The following is a 25,788-nucleotide window of genomic DNA, read 5'->3' on the forward strand; positions in this document are numbered from 1 at the left end:
GTCCCTTGTCCCTCCCCAGCAGGGCTGGCAACCTCCAGAGATGGACAGGGAGATCCTGAATTTAGCAATTTCAGCAGTTCTGTTGTGCAGCACTGGGACTCACTCAGAGCGCTTTGGGCAGGCTGACGCTGCTGGGGCTGCTCCAGCTCTGCCTCCCTCACTCCAGCAGCAGCCAAGGCCCAGCAGAGTTTTCAGTGCACTCTGACACCTGTGAAGGTGGGAAGGACAAAGTTGTGGTTGCAGAGAACACAGAACTTTATTCGTGGGAAATGCACCCATTGCACGGCTGCTCGTTGTGCAGGACGCTGACGGCCTGCTCTGACCCCGCAGAGCTGGAGCCAGCACGCTGAGCTCCCTGAATGACACAGCAGCAAAGCTGGCAAAGCAATCCAGAGGGGTTTGGTCAGCACAAACTACACAGAGAGCTTCTCCTCACTGGCCTGGCCAGGTCTGCACAGCAAATTATCCACACAAAGGACTCCAAAAGACAGCTGGAGTTCAGGTGTCCCCAACAGCCACATCAGTCCAGCCCAAGATTTTTGGTATTTAGACACTTGAGTCTGGGTTCCAATCCTTCTCCCAGTACCCATCTGGTTGTTTCAGTGACAGGCAGCAGCCCCTGGGAAGGATAAGCAGGTTTTGCCAGCAGCAGCACAGGCAAAGCTGGCTCAGGGAGGTGTTTGTGGGGAAATGAGCGTGGCGAGGCTGACGGGGGGCTCTGGAGCCCGTGCCCTGTGTGGAAATCATCTCCCCCCTCATCACACTTTATTTACCCCAGGACCAGTTGGGAAGCGTTTCTGACGGACAGAGAGCAGGAGGAGAATTTAATGATGGTCTGTCTGCAAAGGTAACCCAACAATAACCACAATGTCATGGAAAGCTAAATTAAACTCCAGAAAACACTTAGAGAAAAAACAAGTATCTGCTGCTGCAACCAGCTGCTCTATTTCTGGAAAACTGCAAGGATTGCCTCGCCCAGGAAGAGCTTCCCAGCGAGGGCAATTATGCAACCCCGAGAGGAGGGGGAAAAACCCCACAAATCCCAAGTTCTTTGCAATTCCTTTTGGTCAATTCCGGGCCGCAGCCCCCACCCCCCAAACGGGAAAACCTGCACGCCTCCAGGCCGGGCCACGCAGCCTCGCCTTGCGGCACCCAGGGGCACTAATTAGGGCGGCTTCATTAACAGCTCAGTCGTCGAAGTCGGGGATGTCGTCGTAGGAGTAGCCCCGGTAGCCCTTGGAGGCGTAGTAGGCGATGCGCAGGTGGTAGAAGCCGGGCAGGAACACCAGGATGCCGATGATGAGCACGGGGATGGCGCGGTCGGTCTCCTGCAGGGACACGGGGCACGGGGCTGGGCACGGTGCAGCTCCAGCTTTGGTGTTCTCGGGTTTAACTTTGGTGTTTTCAGCTCTAACTTCGGTGTTTTCAGGTTTAACTTTGGTGTTTTCAGCTTCAACCTGGGTGTTTGCAGCTCTAACTTTGGTATTTTCAGCTTTAACTTTGGTATTTTTCAGGTCTAACTTTGGTATTTTCATCTCTAACTTGGGTATTTTCATCTCTGACTTGGGTATTTTTCAGGTCTAACTTTGGTATTTTTCAGCTCTAACTTTGGTATTTTTCAGCTCTAACTTTGGTATTTTCAGCTTTAACTTTGGTATTTTTCAGCTCTAACTTTGGTATTTTTCAGCTCTAACTTTGGTATTTTCAGCTTTAACTTTGGTATTTTTCAGCTCTAACTTTGGTATTTTTCAGCTCTAACTTGGGTATTTTCATCTCTGACTTGGGTATTTTCAGCTTTAACTCTGGTATTTTCAGCTCTAACTTTGGTATTTTCAGCTCTAACTCTGGTATTTTTCAGCTCTAACTTTGGTATTTTCAGCTTTAACTTTGGTATTTTTCAGCTCTAACTTTGGTATTTTCAGCTCTAACTTTGGTATTTTTCAGCTCTAACTTTGGTATTTTTGGGTTCATTTTGTGCCCATTTTGGTTCACTCTGGGCGCAGCCCTGGCTGGGCTCTGCTGCTGCCCAAGGTGGATCCATTTTAATCAATCCCTGCTTTATTCTGTAACTCTGCTCCAGCCCAGCCTCCCCAAGGCACCACAGTGACATCTCTGAGGGGCTCTCCTCCCTCTCACACCCCGCCTGCTCTGGGGGAAGGTTGCCCTGCCCAAGGCAGGTGAGATGTGAATGAATTCTCAGAAGGAGGTGATCTGGAAGGTTCTTTGAACTCAAACCACCCCATGGTTCTGTGACCCATCCCCAAGGTGGTGAAATAAAAACCCATCTTCCACCAGAAGCATCTCAGCTGCCATCAGGCTGAGCCCTCAATCCTTGCTGCAGGGACCCTCGAGGGACCCCACTGTCCACCGGGGACCCCCTGGATGAGCAGCCAGGGCTGGGAGCTGCGAGCCCAAGCCCAGGATCTGTGCCTGGAGTGCTGCTGATAGCGCCAGAGGCTGCTCTGCTGCCTGAGATAAGGCACAGCTGCCAACACCCCTGATCCCCCCAGGGTCACCCCTAACCCACGCGTGTGCCACATCCTTTGCTCTGAACCCTGCCAGGGATGGGCACTGCGCCACTGCAGCTCTGCCAGGCCTTGCCCACACCAAACCTTTCCCAATGTTGAGTTTGGACCTGCCCCGGTGTGACCTGGGGCTGTCTGCTGTCCCCGGATGTCCCCCGAGGGCAGAGCCAGCAGTGTGTGAAGCACTCACCCCTTTGCTGATGTACCCTGCCAGCAGCAGGGCTCCGATGATGATGAGGAAGGTCCCGATCATGAAGAGCACCACGGCCAGTGCGATGGCCTTGTAGGGGATTTTGGGTGGGCTCTTCTTGAACTGGAGGGGAAAAACCCAAATATTGAACAGCTCGGCTGGGCACAGCTCCCCTCCCACGGCAGCACAGGACAGAGTTCTGCTCCAGAGCTGCCCTCCAGGAGGAATTCTGCCCATGGAGACCCTGCTGGGCCAGCCCCTGCTCCCAGCCTTGTTCCCAGGAAGGCTCTTTGGGCTTCCCAGAGGGGAAGGGCCCAGGGTTCGGGTCAGATTTAGGGTCAGGGTTTGGCTCCCTCCCAGCTTTGTCCCTCTCTGAGCTGCACAGAGAGAGACAGCATCACAGGATCCTGCGCAAGGCCGAGCTGTGGCCGCCCATCCCTGTGGTTTCACAGCTCCCTTTCCCAGTCTTACCTGCAGGTCAATGTACCCATCATCGGTGCTGGAGAGTTTGGAATATTTCACTTTGCTACTGGGGATCCCAGCAGAGAGATTGGTCCTGGACGGCATCATGCCAGGGGGGCCTGGGCATCAGCTACAGCCTGGAGTGAAAACAGGAGAGGAAACTCAGGGACGGCAGGCTGAGAGACACAGAGCCAAAGTTCCTGGGGAGAAACTCCCCTGTCCAGGCCGTGCCACCCCAACACAGCTCTGCTCCTTTCCTAAATTAAATCTTTTCCCACAGAGGGTTTAAGCATTTCATTTGAAGGCTGAAATGCACGATGGTACAGCTGGAACGATGTTAGGAATCAAGGTAGAACCTGTGCTTCAAACCAGATGGGAATTCCCGGGCAGGGCCCAGGTAAGAGCCAGCTCCCACTCCATGGAGAGCTCCCACTGCCAGGACACAGATGTCCAAGCTCTGGCTGCCTCTGAACAGGGCAGCAGCAAATAAACCCAACCCAGGGCTAAACAAAGCAGCTTTTTAAACACCGGGAGATGTTGCAAGAGAGCAATTTTGGGGAAAAAAAAAAACCAAAACCAAACAAACCCGACCAAATAAACACAAAAACCAACGCAAACCACTGGAAACTGGAACAAGATGGAGCTGTCATGGGGACAGCAGGAGTGACTCAGAGGGAGCAGGACAAGGGGACCCACCCCAAATCCACCCAGAATACTCCAAATCCACTCTGAACACACCTGAACCCGCCCAAACCACCTGAATTCCACCCAGAACACACCAATCCACCCTGAATCCACCTGAACCCACTCCAACGCACCCAAATGCACCCAAACCACCCCAAATCCACCTGAACCCACTCCAACGCCTCTAAATCCACCTGAACCATCCCAAATCCATCCCGAATCCACCCGAACCCATCCAAACTATAACCCGAACCCATCGCAAATCCAGAACTCACCCCGAACCCAACCTCAGCCCACTCCAAGCCCACCCCGAGCTCCGGCCCGCCCGGTACCCCCGGCCCTGCCCCGGTACCCCCGGAACCAGCCCCGGTACCCCCGGCCCGGCCCCGGTACCAGCCCCGGTACCAGCCCCGGTACCCCTGGCCCGGCCCGGTACCAGCCCCGGTACCCCCGGTACCAGCCCCGGTACCCCCGGCCCGGCCCGGTACCAGCCCCGGTACCCCCGGTACCAGTCCCGGTACCCCCCGGTACCCCCGGCCCGGCCCGGTACCAGCCCCGGTACCAGCCCCGGAACCAGTCCCGGTACCAGCCCCGGTACCCCCGGTACCAGCCCCGGTACCCCCGGCCCGGTACCCCCGGCCCGGTACCCCCGGCCCGGCCCGGTACCAGTCCCGGTACCCCCCGGTACCCCCGGCCCGGCCCGGTACCTGCCGCCCGCCCGCTCCATGGCGGCCCCGCCTGTCCCCCCGCGGCCCCGGGAAGTTGATCCCGGTGACGCCGCTTCCCTTCCAGGTCACGGCGGGGCCGGAGCGGCCTCTCCCGCCCGGCACCGCCTCGGCGCGGGGGGACCCGGTGCGGCACTGCCGAAAGCTCTGGGATGGAGGATGTGCCGCGCCACGTTTTATTGCAGTGCTGGAGGGTAAATGGGGAAGGATCTCAACAAGGGACAGCTGGAATCAGCGTCTGGGCCCAAATGCTGGAATGCTTTGGGTTGGGAGGGGCCGCAAAGCTCCCCCGGTGCCAGCCGTGCCGTGGCGGGGACAGCTCCCAGTGTCCCCGGGTGTCCCCTCCGGGCGGGCCGGGAGTGCGGGTCCCAGAGGAGCCCGGGCGGGGAATGTCCCCAGCCCCGGCAGCGATTGTCCCTCCCGGGCCGGCACTGCCACCTGGTGACATCCGCCGTCACCGCCGGACAGCTCTTCGGGACGTTCATCCTCAGCAATTTCCAAAATAATGTCCCGAAAATCGGGGAATCAGGCTGGGAAAAGCCTTTACAGGATGGTGAATTCCAGCAGCACGAAGCCCTGTCCCCAGGTGCCACCCAGGGAACAGAGTGGCACCTCTGCCGCAGCTCTGAGTGACCAGAGCTGAACTCTGGGCCTTGACACGGGACTCGGGGCACATCACCCACATTTAAACACAACACGCTCCAGGAAATTGTAATTTTTTATTTCCGTTTTCCAAGTTTCAATCAGAATATCGGCTTCAAAAATAAATGAAGTAAGGTCACATAAACTTGTGGGACAACAAAACAGGAACCCTAAGCTACAGCTCCACAGGGGAAACTCCAGGATACATCTTGACCCATTAAATATTGCCTCTCTTCTCCGACAGGAGTCGAAAGGAGCAAGAAATTTCAGCAGCTGAAAGGAGTAAGAAATTTCACCTTCAACAGCATCCAAGAGATTGTTGGGAGTACAGGAACAGACTAGAAAAACTCAGCTTTCCTCTTTCCAATGACACCAGAATAGCAAAACAGAGTGTTGAAAAATATTTACAAATATATCTACAAGACACGGCTACAGCGCTCCCAGGGTGCTCCCAGGCTCTGGAGTTGCTCCTCCAGGCAGGAGCAGATGTCCCCAGCCCTGCTCCAGTTAGGAGCCATCCTGCTGGTCCTCGATCTTGGGGGCCAGGTAGTACTTGAGGTGTCCCATGTCAGCAATCTTGTACTCCACAACTGGGGAGAGAACGAAAACAGGGGGTTCAGGGGATTCTACAGAAAATCCAGCCTCAGCTTCCACTTCTGCTCAGGCACTCACCCAGAGGAACGTCTGCAGACATGCTGAGTGTGACCGTGGGGGACAGGGGGGTGGCCTTGGTGAAGAAGTTCAGGTACCTCAGGGCGAAGGTCAGCTGCACGGGCTCGTTCATCTCTATTGTGACCTGGGGGAGCAGGGGAGCGTTGCAGAGCGTTGCAGAGGGTTCCACAGGGCCGCTCCACGTGCCCGGCTCTGCTGCAGCTCCCAGGGGAGCACTGAGGGACCCACAGGGAGCCGTCCCCGCTCGCTGCAGGGCGGCACTCTAAAAATGCCCTTCCCAACCCCAGCTCCGGGATCCCCCCAGCCCCGCCCGCCCCACTCACGGCCTCCTCCTCCTTGTCCACGTTGCTGGTCTGGGACAGTTTGATGTTGCCGTTGCCCAGCTCGCCGTTGGCGGAGAACTTGACGCCGTCCTTGGCGCACGAGATGACCACGGCGTCGCCGATGTGGCTCAGGTCCCGGCAGATGCGCGCGAACTCCGCCGAGGGCATCTTCACCACGCAGCTGTACTCCTGCTCCTGGGGACGGGCACGGCCTCAGCGACGCCGTGCCACCCCCGGGGCGCTCGCAGTGCCACCCTGGCAGCCCCGGGGCTGCTGTGTTTCCGTCCCCCCATGGTTACTTACTGGGATTCCCAGCTGCTCCACGTCGAGATCCATCAGCTTCATCTCGTAATCAGAAACCTTCTCCTGGTCTGGGGAAGCAAAGCTCAGTGACACCAGAATGGCAGCAGGACTGCTGCCGCTCCCCACTCCCTCCAGGTACAGCCACCTCAATAAATGCAATGAGATTTCCCTCTGTTCCCTTAGGGCTGGAACTCTGGCAATGCCCTAAAAGCTTTTTGCAGGCTTTAAGGGTACAGCCAAACCCATCTGTGTGCAGCCCGAGAGAGCCTTCCTCTCACAAAAAAGTTATTTATAATATTTAATATTTTATAACTTGATCAAGTTTCAATCTCCCGACTGTTCCAAGAATCAGGTGTCCCCTCCCTCCCCTGCAGGGCCCGCTGCCATTCCCCTCCCTCCTGCACCCCAGTACCAAAGCATTTCCCAAATCCCACTCACTGGGTGCCTCGAACACCAGGGCCAGGGTGTCGGCGTTGTCCTCGGCCCGCAGGGTGATGATGTCCTCGTTCCCTGCACACTTCAGGATCTTGGACATGCTGCAGGGGACAAAGGCAGGTCACTCACGGGGCTGGGAGCTGACAGGGCAGGAGAGCACGGGACATTACAGTGACCAGGAAAGGCGGGTGTGTGGGGAGCCCCCCAGCCTTCTGGCTGATCTCTTCCAGTGCTTGGTCACCCACAAAGTTCTTTCACATACACGGGGTGGAACCTCCCACGATCAGCTCCTGCCTGTTCCTCCTGTCCCATGGCTGGGTCCATCCTGACCCCTCCCATGGATATTTACAAACAGGGATGACTTCCCTCTCTCAGCAGTCTCCTCAACCTTTCCTCATAACGGACACACTCCAGATCCCTCATCTCTGTCCCGCTGCGGGAGCTCCGTGTCTCTGCTCTGGTGCGGCACGCAGAGCCGGGCACAGCGCTCCAGAAGCGCCTCACAGGGCTGAGCAGCGGGGCAGGAAGGGGCACCTCGCGGGGCAGGAAGGGTTCCGGGGGTCCGTCCCAGCCCGCGGCAGGGTCCGGAGCTGTCACCGCTTCCCCAGCCGGGGCCATGGCGCCCAGCGCCGCCTTTTCCCGCCACTCGGCGCCGGCAGTGACGTCACGGCCACGACGCGCCCCGCGCGCGCCGCGAAAAACGGCGCGAGAGCCGTGAGGGGAATGGGGGGGGGAGAGAGAGAGAAAGAAAAGGGCTGAGGGGGCTCAGAGCGCCCCCGGGACCCCGCACACCTCCGGAGCGCTCCTCGCCTCCACATCTCCCCTCACACCCGGCCCCGACCGCCACAGCCCCCGGGCCTGCTCGGCCGCCCCATGGCAGCGCCCCAGCAGAGCCCGCCGCCGGCTGACCTGGACAGGTTGACGCCCATGGCGATGTTGCGGTCGCAGCGGTAGGTGTCGAAGCCCTCCGATCGCAGCGTGAGCTGCACCAGCGAGACGTGCGAGGAGTCCATGCTCTGCAGGCTGATGCCGCCCGAGCCCAGGTCCCAGCAGGCCTCGGTGATGAGGTCCTTCAGGGCCTCCAGCACTCGCTTGAGCACCGAGCCCTGCACCAGCCGCGCCTCGAACATCTTGGCAGCACCAGCGGGAGCGGCACGGACGGAGCCGAAAACGGAACAACTGAAATTCAGCGAGGCGGCTCGCCAAGCCCTTTTATGCACTCTGTCGCCCCGCCCACCGCCGCGCAGCAGCCAATCACCAGCGCCGCTCTCCACCTTTAGCCCAGCCCCCGTCCGAGCTCACATACAGGGCCCTGCCGCGCTCCGACCAATCACAGCGCCGCTCTTCCCCTTAGCCCCGCCCCTCCGGGCGGCGGGAGCCAATCACCGCGCGGGTTACAGAGGCCCGCGTCCTGCCTTGCTGCGCAGCGATGGCGGCAGGGCCCGGTCCCTGCAGCGCCGCCGGTGCCGCACACGGGGCCTGGCCGTACGGACGGCTCGGTGGAGCGCCTCTCCTCGGGCACCGTGTGCTGAACGAAAATGGCCATAGCACAAACCCGCTTGTCCCTAAACACAAACCCCTCACGCTTCTCCCAGCGCCCGCGGACTTTCCCGCGCCACACATCATGGCGCCCCCCTCCATCCGGGTACGCCTGGGCGCCGCCATGCCTGCCCCAAAGCCCCGCCCCTCGCCTATCCCACGCCTCCCATTGGCCGCCGGCGCCGCGGGCACGCCTGGGCGTGGCCACCCCGCGCGCGCCCGGCCCCGCCCCCCCGGCCTATTGGTGGGCGGCGGTTTCGCCGGTGCGGTGTCGCCCCCTGGCGGCGGCGGCGCGGCGCGGCGGGTCCGGCATGAGCGAGGCGCGGCTGCGGCCCGGGCGCGGCCCCGGCGGGGCCCGAGACCCCCAGGACAAGGTAGGGAGCGGCCCCGGGGGGCCTCGGGGCGCGGGGGGCACCGGGAGAACCGGGGAGCACCGGGCGGAGCGGGGCCCGCACGCCCTGCGCACTGCGGGGTCCCGGCGGCCCGCGGTGAGGCCGCTGCGAGGGCCCCGCGCTCGGGGAGCTCGCCCCGGGCTCGGGGTGTTCGGTCCGGGGAGCAGAGCCCGCCCCCGGGGCCGCGAGGAGGAGTGAGCGGGGCTGGGCGGGGAGCGGGTTTGGGCAGGGCGCGGGTGGGGACGGCGCGGGGATGGCGGGCCGGGCCCGGGGCATGAGCGGAGGGATAAAAACCTGCCCTGGGACCCCTAAATCATCCCTAGGGAGTGACAGGGGGGGTGAAAACCTGCTCTGGGACCCCTAAATCATCCCTAGGGAATGGCAGGGGGGGTGAAAACCTGCTCTGGGACCCCTAAATCATCCCTAGGGAATGGCAGGGGGGGTGAAAACCTGCCCTGGGACCCCTAAATCATCCCTAGGGAATGGCAGGGGGGGGTGAAAACCTGCTCTGGGACTCCTAAATCATCCCTAGGGAATGGCAGGGGGGGTGAAAACCTGCTCTGGGACCCCTAAATCATCCCTAGGGAATGGCAGGGGGGGTGAAAACCTGCTCTGGGACCCCTAAATCATCCCTAGGGAATGGCAGGGGGGATAAAAACCTGCCCTGGGACCCCTAAATCATCCCTAGGGAATGGCAGGGGGGGTGAAAAGCTGCTCTGGGACCCCTAAATCATCCCTAGGGAATGGCAGGGGGGATAAAAACCTGCCCTGGGACCCCTAAATCATCCCTAGGGAATGGCAGGGGGGGTGAAAACCTGCTCTGGGACCCCTAAATCATCCCTAGGGAATGGCAGGGGGGGTGAAAACCTGCCCTGGGACCCCTAAATCATCCCTAGGGAATGGCAGGGGGGGTGAAAACCTGCCCTGGGACCCCTAAATCATCCCTAGGGAATGGCAGGGGGGGTGAAAACCTGCCCTGGGACCCCTAAATCATCCCTAGGGAATGGCAGGGGGGGGTGAAAACCTGCTCTGGGACTCCTAAATCATCCCTAGGGAATGGCAGGGGGGGTGAAAACCTGCTCTGGGACCCCTAAATCATCCCTAGGGAATGGCAGGGGGGGTGAAAACCTGCTCTGGGACCCCTAAATCATCCCTAGGGAATGGCAGGGGGGATAAAAACCTGCCCTGGGACCCCTAAATCATCCCTAGGGAATGGCAGGGGGGGTGAAAAGCTGCTCTGGGACCCCTAAATCATCCCTAGGGAATGGCAGGGGGGGTGAAAACCTGCTCTGAATCATCCCTGGGGGGTAATAGGAGGTAAAAACCTGCCCTGGATCATCCCTGGGGGGGTAACAGGGGGTAAAAACCTGCCTTGAGTCATCCCTGGGGTGTAACAGGGGGTAAAAGCCTGCCCTGGGACCCCCTAAACCATCCCTAGGGAATGGCAGGAGGGTTAAAAACCGGCCCTGAATCATCCTCGGGGAATAACGGGGGATCCAAACCTGCCTTGGGACCCCCTAAATAATCCCCAGGGAGTGATGAGGGATTAAAAACCTGCTTAGGACCCCCTAAATCATCCCTAGGGAATGACAGGGGAGTTCCAAACCTGCCTTTAGGGAAGGGTTTGGGATGTCCTAAATCATCCCCAGGGAATGACAGGGAGGTTCTAAACCTGCCCTTAAGGAAGGGTTTGGTTCCTTCTAAATCGTCCCTAAGAAATGTCAGGGGTGTTCCAAGCCTGCCTTGAGGAAGGGTTTGGGATGTCACAAATCATCCCCAGGGAGTGACAGGGGGGGTTTCAAACCTTAGGAAACCTTAGGGAAGGGTTTGGAACCTCCTCAATCATTCCTAAGGAACCCTCAGTTATCCCAAGGAATGATGGGGGGGTTCCAAAGCTCCCCTTAGGGAAGGGTTTGGGACCCCCTAAATCATCCCCAGGGAAGGAGCTGGGGGTCCCAAACCCCTCAGGATCCCTCAGGGAAGGGTTTGGCAGCTCCCAAGCCCCCCCAGGGAATTTTCTGGTTTAAGGAGGGCTGTCATTGCCTTCCTGCAAAGGGCAAAGTTTCATTTTCAGGCAGGAGAGGCACGGGCAGCAGCCCTGGCTCTGTGTCCCTGTGCCATCCCTCCATCCAGCCCTGCGTGCCCGGGGTTACTCCGTGAGTCATTTGGCACCTTTGTCACCTCTGCTGCTGCCCCTCCCCGAGAGGAGGGGACAGAACCTCGTAAACAGCGTGTGCAGGCTGGCGGGGAGCGGGAGCTGCAGGGAGGAGCAGCTCTGCCTTTGATGCACTTGGTTTGGGACTGCTCCGTCAGCCCCCAGCAGCAGCAAATGGATGTTTGCTCCATTAGTGCACGGAGGGTGCAGCTCTGAGCGGCACGAAATCATCAGGCAGGGCACTTCTGCAACTTTAATGCAATTTAAATGCAATTTTAGTGCAATTTTAATGCAATTTAAATCCGATTTTAATGCGATTTTAATGCCGGTTAAGCACCTGCTGGAGGCTGTACGGGCAGGTTTGAGGGAACTTCGTGGTGCTGCTGTGCTCTGGGACAGAAGTGCTGGCAGTTGTCACCCTGGGGTGGCTCTGGGGGCTCTGCCTCCCTCCCTGGAGCTCTGAGGTGGCTCCAGGTGTGCACAGGTGAGACCTTGAGCTGTGTCCATCCCAGCTGGAGTTTGCTGTGCAGCAGAAAAACTTCAGGGAGTTTTATATTCCATTTTTTTTTTTTTTTTTTTTTTTTGTTTTACATTCCATTTTTTTGGGAGTTGGAGGATTGGCAGGGCTGGTGCACAACAAATGGGCTGGGCCAAGCTGGGATTGGCTTTAGCTGTCCCTAAAGAAGGTCAGAGGACAATCCTGTGTCCCTAAAGGTCAGAGGACAATCCTGTGTCCCTAAAGGTCACAGAGGACAATCCTGTGTTCCTAAAGGTCAGAGGACAATCCTGTGTCCCTAAAGGTCACAGAGGACAATCCTGTGTCCCTAAATGTCATAGAGGACAATCCTGTGTCCCTCCTGTTCCAGCTCTGCTGCCTGAAAAAGCAGCTCCGTTTGCCTTTCCAGCATTTATTTTGTAACATTTTCTGTCACAGCTTTTTGTTAAAACCGGGCAGGGAGTGTGAATCAAACAGTGCCTGGCTCTAAGGAGAGCACCTAAAAAATGGCATTTCTGGGGCTGATTCCATGTGCCAGGCCTGGGATCTGAGCTGGGATCTGTGCTGAGGATTTCTGGCTGGATCTGAGCTGGGATCTGTGCTGAGGATTTCTGGCTGGATCTGAGCTGGATCTGAGCTGGGATCTGTGCTGAGGATTTCTGGCTGGATCTGAGCTGGGATCTGTGCTGAGGATTTCTGGCTGGGATCTGAGCTGGGATCTGCGCTGAGGATTTTTGGCAGGCTCGTTTCCATGGCAGTGAGATCATGGCTGGATGTTTGTGTGACAAAAACCATCTCAGTGTGAGCAGAAATGTCTCCCCACCCTCTGGAGGGAGGGGAGATGTTTAAAGAGAGCTCAAGCTCAGTTTTCTGTGTGCCTTTCCTTCAGGATGGTGAAATACCTGCTGACAAATATCTGCTTGCTCAGAGCTCTGGGTTTCATGGATAGGAAAAAGGAAAAGTGAGCAGGAACTTGGATTTTCCCAGCCCTGGCGGAGATTTGGGCTTGTGCTCTTTCTCCTCATGGTGCCTTGTGCAGAAATCAGGGAATTGGGATAAATTCTGATTCTGTTCCTGCATTCCTTTCCCCAATGTTCTGCAGCTCTGCTCGTCCCTGGCAATCACCCCTGACATCCCCCAGGTATTTTCAGCTGCCTCCACCTGACAGAGCCTCCCTGTGCCTGTCTGATTGCAGAGCTTGGCCTGCAGCCGCTGACATTATTATTATAATAATATATAAATATAATAATATATAATATATTATTATGTATATAATAATAATATATAATTATTATATAATATATAACATATATTATATATTTATAACATATTATAAATATATATTATTGTATAACATAATATATAATATATAACATAATTAATATATAATTTATAATTAATATACAATGTATATTATATAATATGTAATATATAATACATAATATATAATATATAATAATATACAATATATAATATTATATTATTATACAATATAATATATATATTATGTGTTATATATTTATAGCATATTGTAAATATATATTATTATATAGATGTAATATATAATATATAATATATAATATATAATATATAATATATAATATATAATATATAATATGACATGTCAGTGGCTGCAGTGGCAATATATTATGTATTATATATAATAACAACAACAATAACATAATAATAATAATAATAATAATAATAATAATAATAATAATAATAATAATAATAATTTAATAAATCAAATTAATTTATCAGTTATCCCAGGGGGAATAATGACCTTTTCCTGCTTGCAGTGAGGGCGCACCCCCAGCTGCAGCCAGCACGCTGGCTTGTTTTGGAGCCTTCATGCCCTGCAGCCTCATTGTTTGCAGAGCCGCCAGCATTGGTCAGCTCAGCTCCCCCCGTGCTTTTCCTGCTGCCAGAGCCACTTCTCGGGGAGTTTGCCTTGCTGGGTGCTCCCCAGGGAGTGGCTTTTCCTTCCTTGCCTTCCTTCAGGAGCAGGATGGAGCTGAAAGCAGGGCAGACGTGCAGCTCTGGGCTGGCTCGCAGGGAAAAGTGGCCCTGGGAGGGCCAGGGCTGCCCTAAATCCCCTCCCAGCCCTGCCCCAGCTGGGTTTGTTCAGCCCCAGGCACGGGCCTGCGTGTGTGCAGCAGGGCAGGGCGTTTTCCATTCGGGATCTTGTGGAACAGGAAGGAAAGACTCCGGAAAGGAGATGTGATCAAATGCAATGCAATTAAAAAACAAAAAAAAACCTAGAAAATCTGGAGATGTAGTGACTACAGGAGAGCGGTCTGGGAGGAGGTGAGGTGCAGTGCAAAGGACAAAAGAGGCCAAACCTGGCTGTCCCTGTGCAGCACCTGGGGCTGCTGCTGCCCTGGGGGATGCCTGGGCCAGGCTGATAAGGGTGATAAGCCATCCTCTTCCTCCTCAGCTGCCTGGGGATCAGCTCAGGGCTATTTTTAGTGTCCTCAAGCAGCCAGCACTTCCCAAGCCTGTCTGCAAGCCTGGAGCCTGCCCACTTGGAGACCTTTCTCCTGCTAATTTGGGCAGTGCTGCATTCCCTGAGACCTGCCTGGGGACTGGACCTTGGCAGAATTGCTGCTAACAAGGCCTGGAGCACTTGGAGATGGTCATGAATGAGCCTGGGGGCACCTGTGGCTGTGCAGGGCCTGTTCTGTGCCTGCTCTGAGGCTGAGGGGCCAGCAGAGCCCTCCTGGGTGCCGCCGAGCACCTCAGGATGTTTCTCATGTGTTACCCTGGGTAGGGGTAAGGAGGATATTTCCTTCTCCTCCCTGGCTAGTGTGAGGCAGCCCAGGGTGGCTGCTGAAGGTGCTTGGCTCTCCCTGTGCTGCAGGAGTCAGAGTCTGAGAACAGGCTGGATGGAGAGACAGCGTCAGACAGCGAGAGCAAGTCCGAGTTCGGGGGGTCCTCGCCTGTGCCCACCTCAGATGACACCCCAGAGGTGCTGAACAGGGCCCTGTCCAACCTGTCCTCGAGGTAAAGGCACTCCCTGGGTGGGCTCTGTCCATCCATCCCTGTCCATCCATCCATCCCTGTCCATCCATCCCTGTCCATCCCTCCTGTACATCCCTCCTGTCCATCACTGCCTGAATAGAGCCCTGTCCATCCATCCCTGTCCATCCATCCCTGTCCATCCATCCCTGTCCATCCTGTCTATCTCTCCTGTCCATCACTCCCTGAGCAGGGCTCTGTCCATCCAGTCCATCCCTCCTGTCCATCACTGCCCTCTCCATCCTCCCTGAGGTTTCCCAGCAGGAAGCACTGAGGGTTCCACAGCCAGGGGCCATCTCCTCGTGCAGAGCAGTGTGGGGAGGGGGAATGGTCCCCATTCCATGGGAATTCATCCTGCAGCTGCTCCAGGGGCTGGGGAAGCTGCAGGGCAGGAGCAGGGGCTGCCCTGGCCCACCTCGGTGCCCTGGGGGTGCTCAGCTCTGCACCCGCTGAGGCTGAGCTGCAGCTGCTGCAGCCTGGCCTTTATCAGCACATCGAGGTCTCTCTCTGTGCACCCCTGAGAGGAAATTTGGGGTTTGCAGGGCTGGCTTTGCTTCCTGTGCACACAGAGAGCAGAGTTTGCTGGGCTGCTTTGCCCTGCCTCACCTTTCTCTGATGTTTTCCTTCTCTCTGGCCCAGATGGAAGAACTGGTGGGTGAGAGGGATCCTCACGCTGGCCATGATCACCTTCTTCTTCATCATCATCTACCTGGGCCCCATGGTGCTGATGACGATAGTGAGTGCTCCAGGGGGGAGTCCTGGCCCTCCCTGCAGCAGGGGGGGCTTGTGGGGAGCTCCAGCCTCGTGTCCAGAGATCCTGGGTTCCTCTGCCGTGGGATCGGGAGGGAAAAATGCCATCCTGAGTTTCCCTTGGGAGGGAAAAATAACATCCTGAGCTTTCCAGGTGGGACTGGGAGGGACAAACTTCACCCAGAGTCTCCCAGGTGGGGCTGGGAGGTGCCTGAGGAGCTGGGGCTGTGCAGGTGCCAGGGGCTCTGTTCTGTCTCCTGGAGGGCAGAGGTGCTGCCCAGGGGTTCCATGCCCGCTGTCCTTGCTGTGCAGGTGATGTGTGTGCAGATCAAATGCTTCCACGAGATCATCACCATCGGCTACAACGTGTACCACTCCTACGACCTGCCCTGGTTCAGGACGCTCAGCTGGTGAGTGAGGGCACCCACCCACCTGGGCACCCACCTGGGCACCCACCTGGGCACCCACCTGGGCTCTCAGCTGGCCAGGCGCTTGCAGCTGTGTGTGAATTATTTCTCCCCCTGCCCAGGTACTTTTTGCTGTGTATAAATTAATTTTCCACCCCCCCCCCCCAGGTATTTCCTGCTGTGTGTGAATTATTTCTTCTACGGGGAGACGGTCACTGATTATTTCTTCACGCTGGTGCAGAGGGAGGAGCCGCTGAGGATCCTCAGCAAATACCATCGCTTCATCTCCTTCGCCCTCTACCTCACAGGTGGGCACACCTGGGCACACCTGGGCTGGGGAAATCTGCCCACAGTGCAGGAAATCTCCTCTGCTCCCCGGGCATGCTGCAAGTTACAAATCTTTCTGTAGTAGTGGGAAGTCTTTACAATGAGGAGAAACCCCCAAAATTTTCATATCTTCTTTATATATTTAATATATTTATTTTTTTAATTTAAATAGAAATAATAATTTATTTAAATATATATTACATTTTAAAATATAATACATATTAATATATATTATTAATATATTAATATATTATATTTATATAAGTATATTAATACATATTTGTATACAATATATAATATATATTTGTATATAATATATATTTTTATATCATATATTAGATATAATATAAATTTGTAGTTTGATTTTTTTATTTTTATTTAAATATTAAATATATATATATTTTATATTTTAAAAATATAATAAAAAATATGTATATTTACATTTTGATTTTTATTCAAATATAAAATACTTTATTTAAATATATCTTTTTCTATTTTAAAAATATAATTTTATATATAAGTGTATGTAATATATACGTATATACTCATTTAAATATAAACCAATATTTTATTTAAATATATATTTTATTTTAAAATATATAATATATATACTGTATAAATATTTATAATGTATACTTATTAATTTATTTAAACATAAAATGATATTTACTTCAATATATATTTTAATGAAAAACTAGCATAATGAAATCTATAATAATGAACTATAGTGAAGTAGTATTTTGTTGCCCAGCAGCTGTGCAGTGTCCTGCAGGGCAGAGGTGCTGCCCAGCAGGGATTTGGGCTCTGCCTGAGCAGCACCTGCAGCTCTCACCGTGCCCCTGTCTCCCTGCAGGGTTCTGCATGTTTGTGCTGAGCCTGGTGAAGAAGCACTACCGCCTGCAGTTCTACATGGTGAGCTCCCAGCCCTGGGGCTGCTGCGCTTAAAATTCACGTTTTAGTGAGGCTAAAATTCAGGGCCTGCTGGGGTTAAAATTCATGTTTTGGTGAGGTTAAATTCAGGGCCTGGTGGGGTTAAAATTAATGTTTTGGTGAGGTTAAATTCAGGGCCTGGTGGGGTTAAAATTCATGTTTTGGTGAGGTTAAATTCAGGGCCTGGTGGGGTTAAAATTAATGTTTTGGTGAGGTTAAATTCAGGGCCTGGTGGGGTTAAAATTAATGTTTTGGTGAGGTTAAATTCAGGGCCTGGTGGGGTTAAAATTAATGTTTTGGTGAGGTTAAATTCAGGGCCTGGTGGGGTTAAAATTAATGTTTTGGTGAGGTTAAATTCAGGGCCTGGTGGGGTTAAAAATAATGTTTTGGTGAGGTTAAATTCAGGGCCTGGTGGGGTTAAAATTAATGTTTTGGTGAGGTTAAATTCAGGGCCTGGTGGGGTTAAAATTAGTGTTTTGGTGAGGTTAAATTCAGGGCCTGCTGGGGTTAAATTCTTGGTTTGGTGAGGCTGAATTTGGCCTTCAGTGGTTCAGTCAAACCCAGCCTGTCTGCTCAGATCTTCCTCCAGCACTGAGATGTTCCTGAGGGGTCCCAGGCTGGAATAACTCAGCACCAGAGAGCTCATCCTGCTTCCCTGGCTAATTAACAAACAGGTAATTAATGGATTAATGAGCTCTGCGAGGGTGCTGTCCTCTCTTGCAGTTTGGCTGGACCCACGTGACGTTGCTGATCGTGGTCACCCAGTCCCACCTCATCATCCACAACCTGTTTGAAGGAATGATCTGGTGAGTTTGCCCTGCTTTGGGTTGTGCAGCCTGGAAAAAGCTGGGTTTTCATAGAATCCCTCTGTATATTATATTATATTATATTATATTATATTATATTATATTATATTATATTATATTATATTATATTATATTATATTATATTATATTATATTATACTATACTATATTATACTATACTATATTATACTATACTATATTATACTATACTATATTATACTATACTATATTATACTATACTATACTATACTATATTATACTATACTATATTATATTATATTATATTATATTATATTATATTATATTATATTATATTATATTATATTATATATTTTTATTGTTTAATAAATTTATTAATAATTTATTAATAGATTGATTATTGAGTTAAATAAATATTTTTACTCTGTCACTAATAAATTTAATCTATTTTTTAATAAATACAATTCTTTAAACAATTAACTTTTATTAAACAATACCACTACTCTTAACACTAATCACTTATATTTTTACTCTACGTATTCTTATCACAATGCATCTTTCACAGTTCTAATTCTCTACAATACTTAATCTTTTTGCAAAACTATATTTTAAAACTTGCCAAGACTTCTTCCTGGTTCAATCTCTCAGCAGTGTCATCTCCATTCTAGAACTTCAATCGGTACTTAATTGAAAATACAGAATAAATATTTTAATGTAATGTTTATTTTAAATAGTTTAATTGGAATTGATTGTTATTAAACATTAAGAATAAGGTGCAAACCCTGCTGTGCCTCAGGTTCATCGTGCCCATCTCCTGTGTGATCTGCAATGACATCATGGCCTACATGTTCGGCTTCTTCTTCGGCCGCACGCCGCTCATCAAGGTTTGGGTTTGGGGCAGAAATGGGCATTTGGGGGCAGAAATGGGCATTTGGGGGCAAGAATGGGCATTTGAGCTCCCCCAGCTCTGCTTTGGGGCCTCCTCTGGGGCTGAAGCAAGTCTCCAAATTAAATCTGCATCCCACTCCTTGAGGCTGAAATTTAATTTAATTTAATTTTATTGATTTTTATCGAATTTTACTGAATTTAATTTTATTTTACTGATTTTAATTTAATTTAAATTCCATTCAATAGCATTCAATAAAATTCAATGAAATTAATGTAATTTGATTTAATTCAATTCAATAAAGTTCAATTAAATGTATTTAATTGAATTTTATTTACTTTAATTGAATTGAATTTAAATTTAATCCAATTCAATTAATTTAATTTTGTTTTATTTTATGAAATTAAATCATCAAACGACTGAGGTGGGAAGATGATCGAGTCCAGCTGTTGTTGTAGAGATGGACACAACCCTTGTTTTTCTAGCATAGTTGAATTTTTATTTTACACAGCTTCTTTTTATATGGTGCTAGAAGGCACTGTGTTTGAATTTATCAGGTTAGTAAATGATTGAAGCTTAGTGTAATGAGATTTTTTTTTCCTAATTTATGGAAATTATTTGGACTTTTTCTCATTAAAAAATCGCCAGATTGATTGGTAAATAATAATGGTTAGTGACTGTGTAATATAATATATATAATAATATATAATGACAATGGTTGCTGTATATGTTTATTAGTTTTTTTTTCTAGACAGTTTACATTTTTTCTCTACTGATTTTCATGGAATAGACTTGTTATTTCTATAGGTGTAAATTGTTTTTCTTACAAGAATTTTGATTTCTCTGCTCTCTCTCTGGCAGCTCTCCCCAAAGAAGACCTGGGAGGGTTTTATTGGAGGATTTTTTTCCACTGTTCTCTTTGGGTTGCTGGTGAGTGTCCATGGTGGAGCTTCCTCCACTGCAGCTTTTCTTTTTTAGGGTCCTATTTTCCCTTCTTAGGATGTTCTGTTAAAAAATGTTCTCAGGCTTGAATCTCTGTCAGGTGTTTCACCCTTTCTTGCTGCCCTGAATTTCTGTCAGATATTAAATTTTTCTGGCTAACAGGGTTTGAATCTCTCAGATATTTCACCTTTCCTTGCTGCCCAGCTTTGAGTCTCTCTCAGACATTAAACTTTCTTGCTGACAGGGTTTGAATTTCTGTCAGATATTAAATTTGTCTGACTGACAGGGTTTGAATCTCTGTCAGGTATTAAATTTTTTTTGCTGACAGGGTTTGAATCTCTGAACTTTCTCAGAGCTTCCTGAGACATATCTCTGTTCAGAGGATATGTGATTATCACAATTAATCTCCTTAATGAACCTGGGAGAGCGTGTGGCAGTCACATTTTCTGGAAAAAATCCCTTTGCCCAGGATTTCTCTCCTGGGAAGCTGAGAAGCCTCAGAGAAAAAGGAAAACAATTTAATCTCATTGCTTCTCCTGTGTTTGCTGCTTTGGGATGTGTTGGAGATTGTTTCATTGGCTTCATGTGAATGATTTTGATTTATTGGCCAATTACGGCCAAGCTGTGTGGAGGCTCTGGAAAGAGCCAGAGTTCTCATTATTATCACAGAATGACGAGACTGGAAGAGACCTCTGGGATCATCCAGTCCAACCTGTGCCCCAGCACCTCACCCAGACCATAGCACAGCCTTTCCCCTGACAAATTCTGCTTTTTCCCTCTCTCCCTGGAGCTGTCCTACGTGATGTCGGGGTACCGCTGCTTCACGTGCCCCGTGGAGTTCAACAACGACACCAACAGCTTCACCGTGGACTGCGAGCCCTCGGAGCTGTTCCAGCTGCAGGAGTACAACGTCCCCGTGCTGCTGCACTCCGTGCTGGGCTGGGTAGGGTCCCTGTGCCCCTGCTTTGGGGGTGGCAGCACCAGGGAGGGGCAGGGCTGTGCTCTGGGGGGTCACAGCTAAGGGGGAGGGCAGCCGTGTTTGGAGATCCCAGAGGAATGATCCCAGATCTGCTGGGACATGAGCCCAGTGCCAGAGATCCCAAATCTGCTGGGACATGAGCCCAGTGCCAGAGATCCCAAAGGAATGATCCCAGAGGAATGATCCCAGATCTGCTGGGACATGAGCCCAGTGCCAGAGATCCCAAATCTGCTGGGACATGAGCCCAGTGCCAGAGATCCCAAAGGAATGATCCCAGAGGAATGATCCCAGATCTGCTGGGACATGAGCCCAGTGCCAGAGATCCCAGATCTGGTGTGACATGAGCCCAGTGCCAGAGATCCCAAAGGAATGATCCCAGATCTGCTGGGACGTGAATCCATTCCAGAGATCCCAAATCTGCTGGGACATGAGCCCAGTGCCAGAGATCCCAAATCTGCTGGGACATGAGCCCAGTGCCAGAGACCCCAGATCTGCTGGGACATGAGCCCAGTGCCAGAGACCCCAGATCTGCTGGGACATGAGCCCCCCTGAAAGCCCCCTGAGCTCCAGCCTGGGGGCAGGGAGCAGGGCAGGGAGCAGGGCAGGCTCTGAAGGTGCAGGGATGAGGACAGGGTGCAGGGCAGGCCCTGAAGGTGCCCTGTGTGTGTGTTTGTGTGCAGAGGACCGTGAGGATGTACCCCTTCCAGATCCACAGCATCGCCCTCTCCACCTTCGCCTCCCTCATCGGGCCCTTCGGCGGCTTCTTCGCCAGCGGCTTCAAGAGGGCCTTCAAAATCAAGGTGAGCACGGGGGTTTGGGGGGAGGCACGGAGGTTTTGGGCAGGTCCTGGAAGTTTTGGAGAGGTCATGAAGGTTTTGGGGAGGTGATGGAATTTTTGAGGAGGTCACTGAGATTTTGGGGAGATCACGGAGGTTTTGGGGAGGTGATGGAAGTTTTGAGGAGGGCATGGAGGTTTTGGGAAGAGCATGGAGATTTTGGGATGGACGTGGAGATTTTGGGGAGGGAATGGAGGTTTTGAGGAGGTGACACAAAGTGGGCGCTGTCCCTCCAGGCACTCCCAGAGCTCCAGGGAAGGGAGGTTTTCTCAGACACAGATAAAATGCTGGAGCAGGATTTGGTGTTTTGACCAAAAAGGAAGAGACCTCAAGGCTGTAACTCTGGTATTCCAAACCCTGCTGTAGTGCAGGTGGGGGAAGGAAGACCCAGGCAGGAAATTCTGCAATCTGAGGTTTCCCTTGGTGTCTTGCAGGCTGGCTTCACATCCAAACAGCCTGTGCTCAGTTAGGATGCCTTGAAAGGCAGGGCAGGGTGGCAGCAGATAAACATTTTAAACGTTTGCCTTCCCTGACCTTTGAGCTGAGCTGAGACTTGCTGCCCCAGCAGCTCCATCAAGGAGAAACTTCCGGAAGCAGGGAGACATGAAACCAGATTTCCGTGGTGTGGGGCAGGGCTGAGTGAGGTGTGTGGGGGCAGCAGGGCAGCACAGGTGCTGGGAAGGGCTCAGTGCCACCCCTGTGCCCTGCAGGACTTTGCCAACACCATCCCAGGCCACGGGGGCATCATGGATCGCTTCGACTGCCAGTACCTGATGGCCACCTTTGTCAACGTCTACATTGCCAGCTTCATCAGGTAACAGCAGGGCCATTCTTGGCTCAGGAGGGCTGATCAGCTCTCTGTTATTTGATTTTTATTAGGAAACCCATTGTTTTTGTAGACAGTTATGATACAGGCACACCTACCTGGCCCTGTGCTTAAAGCACTGAAGCCTGGCAGGGTTTTATTGGAGGGGTTTTTCTGCTGTTCTCTTTGGGCTGTTGGTGTGTGCCCATCGTGGAGCTTCCTCCACTGCAGCTTTCCCTTCACAGGGGCCAGGGTTCTGTTTAAAAATGCACTCAGGCTTGAATTTCTGTCAGATATTTCACCTTTTATTGCTACCCAGGTTTGAATCTCTCTGATATTAAACTTTTCTTGCTGCCCTGAATTTCTGTCAGATATTTCACCTTTTATTGCTACCCAGGTTTGAATCTCTCAGATATTAAACTTTTCTTGCTGCCCTGAATTTCTGTCAGATATTTCACCTTTTCTTGCTGCCCTAAATCTCTATCAGATATTTCACCTTTTCTTGTTGCCCAGGTTTGAATCTCTCTGATATTTCACCTTTTCTTGCTGCCCTGAATCTCTATCAGATATTTCACCTTTTCTTGCTGCCCAGGTTTGAATCTCTGTCAGATATTTCCCCTTTTCTTGTTGCCCAACTAGAATTTCTGGCAAATATTTCACCTTTTTTTGCAGCCCAGGTTTGAATCTCTGTCAGGTATTAAATTTTTCTTGCTGCCCTGAATTTCTGTCAGATACTTCACGTTTTTTTTGCTGACAGGGTTTGAATCTCTCTCAGAGAAATACCTGATTCAAGCCCTGTCAGCAAACAAAGGCTCCCAGGGGATGGACAGCACAGCAATGAACATTCTGGTGGAACTGCAGCCTTTGCTGAGCCTGATTTTGTGTTCCAGGGGCCCCAACCCCAGCAAGCTGATCCAGCAGTTCCTGACCCTGAGGCCAGAGCAGCAGCTGCACATCTTCAACACCCTCAAAGCTCACCTGGTGGACAGGGGAGTGCTGGCCAGCCTGGAGGATGCATAGGCAGGAGCTTGGAGCAGGACTGAGAGCACACAGGCCTCCTCCAGGGAGTCCCCTGATTTCAGACAATAACAAGGCCTCGTTTCACTGTAACTTTTTCTTCCTTTCTTGGTAAATGTTTGCATTTGTGGTTTATTTTATTTTATTTTTTTTTCTAAATAATATATTTATAGAGCTTTGGTTCAAAGAGCAAATGCTGGGTTGGAGCTGAGAGGAGGTGAGGGGTGGTGGAGCAGGAGGGGATGGATGGCTGTCCTGCTCTGGGGGCAGCTCTGGACCCTCCTCCTGTGCTGGGGAATGCCCCAAGGCAATTCCTGCCCGAGGGAATCTCCTGGCACAGGGAGAGGATCCTGTGTGAGCCCGCTCCCGCTGCAGCTGCTCTCAGTGCTGCTCCTGCAGTGCCTCTCACATTCCCTCTCCTCTGCCCTGGCAAATCACATTTTTGTGGCCACCCAAAGCAGGAGCAGGCTGTGCACGGGGAGTGGCAGCTGTGTGTGGGAACGTGGGAGCTTCAGATTCCCCCAGAGCCCATGGAGGTAAACGAGATTTAGAAGTTTCACTGAGCAATTCCTGCCAGGTGAGAACAATTTTTAAACTCCTTGGTTTGTTTCCCCCATTAAATAACCTCTAGAACCACACTTCTTCATTTCTCCAAGCTTGGAAACCCCACGTGGGATGTTTGAAGGAGCCTGGGCAGCAGTTCCCAGGCAGTTTCTGGGGGTTTTGTTTTCTTTCAGGGATCATGTCTGTTTGTTACTTGAGTTGTAGAAGTCGTGCTGCTGAGTTTACCAAGGTCTGTGTTGCATTTCAGTCTGGGTTCATTTCTCTGCAGGCTTCTGTCCTGCTTGGCTCACTGAATCTTGTCAGAGGTAGTTTGTACTTTATAGCTGCAGGTTTTATGAAGTACTTTCCTTTATTTTGTCATACTTTTTTATTATTTAAAAATGAGAGAGCCCTAAAGATTGTAAAACTTTCCTTTTTTTTTTTTTTTTTTTTGTGACCAGATAGTGAAAATATCCCCATTTACTCCTTGTGCAAACACAAGGGGACTCTGCTTTTCCTTCTTTCCATAGTTTGTGCATGGGAGAGAGAAACTTTACCTTGTTTTAGCCCAGGGAACGAGTGACAGGGAGAGCTCCCGCAGAACTACATTGGAGTTTTCAAAACATTGGAGTTTTCAAGCAGTTGCTGCCACAAAGCTTCAGCCACACGTGAGCCCCTGCACCTGCTTGGCATCAGCAGAGAACAAACCACCTGAAAATGCCCAAAATTCAGAGCTTTTCACAGCCTGAGTGTGTGTAAATGCACAGCAGAGGTGCCAGCCATGCCCTCTCCTGCCCTGCTGTGGGGCTGTGCTGGGCTCTGCTCCCTGGGCAGGTGTTGGCTGGGAAGCACAGGAGGCTCTGCTCTTACAAAGCATTCCCAATTGCTGCTGGCAGGTTCTGTCCAGGACTGCCTGTGGTGTTCATGTGGCTTTCTCCTGGTTGTGGATTCCTCCTGTGCTTGCTCCCCTCCAGCTGCAATTAGGTTTTTATTTATTTTCTGTCCATGGAGCAGATTTTGCTGCAAGCCCCTGACACAGAAACTGCAGAGGAGAAGGAGGTGCCCCCATCTTGCCCAGGGGCCCAGGGCAATGTTTGGGCAGTGTTAATTAATTTAAATTAAAATTAATTTTAGTGTGGGGCAGTGCCAGGGGGGCTGCCTGGGTGCTCCTGCCCTTTGCCCAAAGCCCTGGCAGAAGCGACAGTGTTGATAAATATCCCAAAGCTGTGCTCTGTCCTTAGTGAGAAATCCCTTGGTGGGTTTTTAGTCTCCTGCTCGTCTGCTTTAACCCTTTAGTTCCTCTTGTGCTGTGAGCAGCAGGGCAGAGCTTTGCTGGGCCAGGGCTGTCAGTGCTGGCTGTGGGCACTGGAGGGCAAAGCAGCTCCAGGGAGCAGCAGCAGCTCTGCCTGGGGTGCCTGCCCTGCCAGAAATGGCCTGGTCAGAAATGAATTCCCTGATCAGAAATGTCCTGATTAGAAAAGCCCTGATCAGAAATTAATTCTGTGATGAGAAGTGTCCTGATCAGAAATTAATTCTGTGATAAGTGTCCTGATCAGACAATGCCCTGATGAGAAAATTTTCAGATTAGAAAATGCCCAGATCAGACATTCCTTGATCAGACAATTCCCTCATCAGACAATTCCTTGATCAGACAATACCCCGATGAGAAAATTCTCTGATTAGAAAATGCCCTGATGAGAAAATTCTCTGATTAGAAAATGCCCTGATGAGAAATGCCCTGATCAGACATTCCCTGATCAGAAATTCCCTGACCAGCTTTATTCCTGCCCCCTCCCTCCAAACCTGGGCTGCTCCTCAGGGGCAGAGCTGCCTGGGGAGGGTTTCCTGCATGGAAAAAATCCCTTGAAAGCCATTAAAGGGTGGCAACAGTGGAGGCAGGGAGGGAGCTGGGGTCTGGGGTTGTCTGCAGGTTGTGCAGCTGAGCTCACAGGGCTGGGAGCTGACTTGAACCCTGGGTTTGGGATGGAGCGGGGTTAAATCTTGTCCCACCTCCTGGGGCA

General features: G+C 51.6%; 3 protein-coding genes across 3 annotated transcripts; 1 reads left to right on the forward strand and 2 right to left on the reverse strand.

The window, feature by feature from the left end:
• Positions 1–923: 923 nt before the first annotated feature.
• Positions 924–4,748, reverse strand: TMEM230 (transmembrane protein 230). The gene is made up of 4 exons (XM_058820233.1): positions 4,569–4,748; positions 3,187–3,314; positions 2,716–2,838; positions 924–1,328 (listed from the first exon to the last, which is right to left on the reverse strand). Exons 2-4 carry the CDS (start codon positions 3,283–3,285, stop codon positions 1,188–1,190), a joined length of 363 nt encoding a protein of 120 aa, XP_058676216.1. The 5' UTR covers positions 3,286–3,314; positions 4,569–4,748; the 3' UTR covers positions 924–1,187.
• A 538-nt stretch (positions 4,749–5,286) lies between these two features.
• On the reverse strand, positions 5,287–8,126 carry PCNA (proliferating cell nuclear antigen). The gene is made up of 6 exons (XM_058820183.1): positions 7,871–8,126; positions 6,965–7,062; positions 6,527–6,594; positions 6,224–6,418; positions 5,901–6,024; positions 5,287–5,818 (listed from the first exon to the last, which is right to left on the reverse strand). The coding sequence occupies exons 1-6, from the start codon at positions 8,089–8,091 to the stop codon at positions 5,736–5,738; spliced, it is 789 nt and encodes a 262-aa protein (XP_058676166.1). The 5' UTR covers positions 8,092–8,126; the 3' UTR covers positions 5,287–5,735.
• Positions 8,127–8,789: 663 nt separating this feature from the next.
• On the forward strand, positions 8,790–24,194 carry CDS2 (CDP-diacylglycerol synthase 2). Its single transcript, XM_058820063.1, has 13 exons — positions 8,790–8,874; positions 14,404–14,546; positions 15,201–15,297; positions 15,624–15,721; positions 15,887–16,026; positions 16,899–16,957; positions 17,699–17,781; positions 18,556–18,643; positions 19,507–19,575; positions 20,378–20,530; positions 21,247–21,366; positions 22,113–22,216; positions 23,098–24,194. The coding sequence occupies exons 1-13, from the start codon at positions 8,812–8,814 to the stop codon at positions 23,225–23,227; spliced, it is 1,347 nt and encodes a 448-aa protein (XP_058676046.1). The 5' UTR covers positions 8,790–8,811; the 3' UTR covers positions 23,228–24,194.
• The last annotated feature ends 1,594 nt before the right edge of the window (positions 24,195–25,788 follow it).

The sequence above is a fragment of the Ammospiza caudacuta genome, chromosome 26, assembly GCF_027887145.1.
Source record: "Ammospiza caudacuta isolate bAmmCau1 chromosome 26, bAmmCau1.pri, whole genome shotgun sequence".
In the NCBI taxonomy this organism is placed as follows: domain Eukaryota; kingdom Metazoa; phylum Chordata; class Aves; order Passeriformes; family Passerellidae; genus Ammospiza; species Ammospiza caudacuta.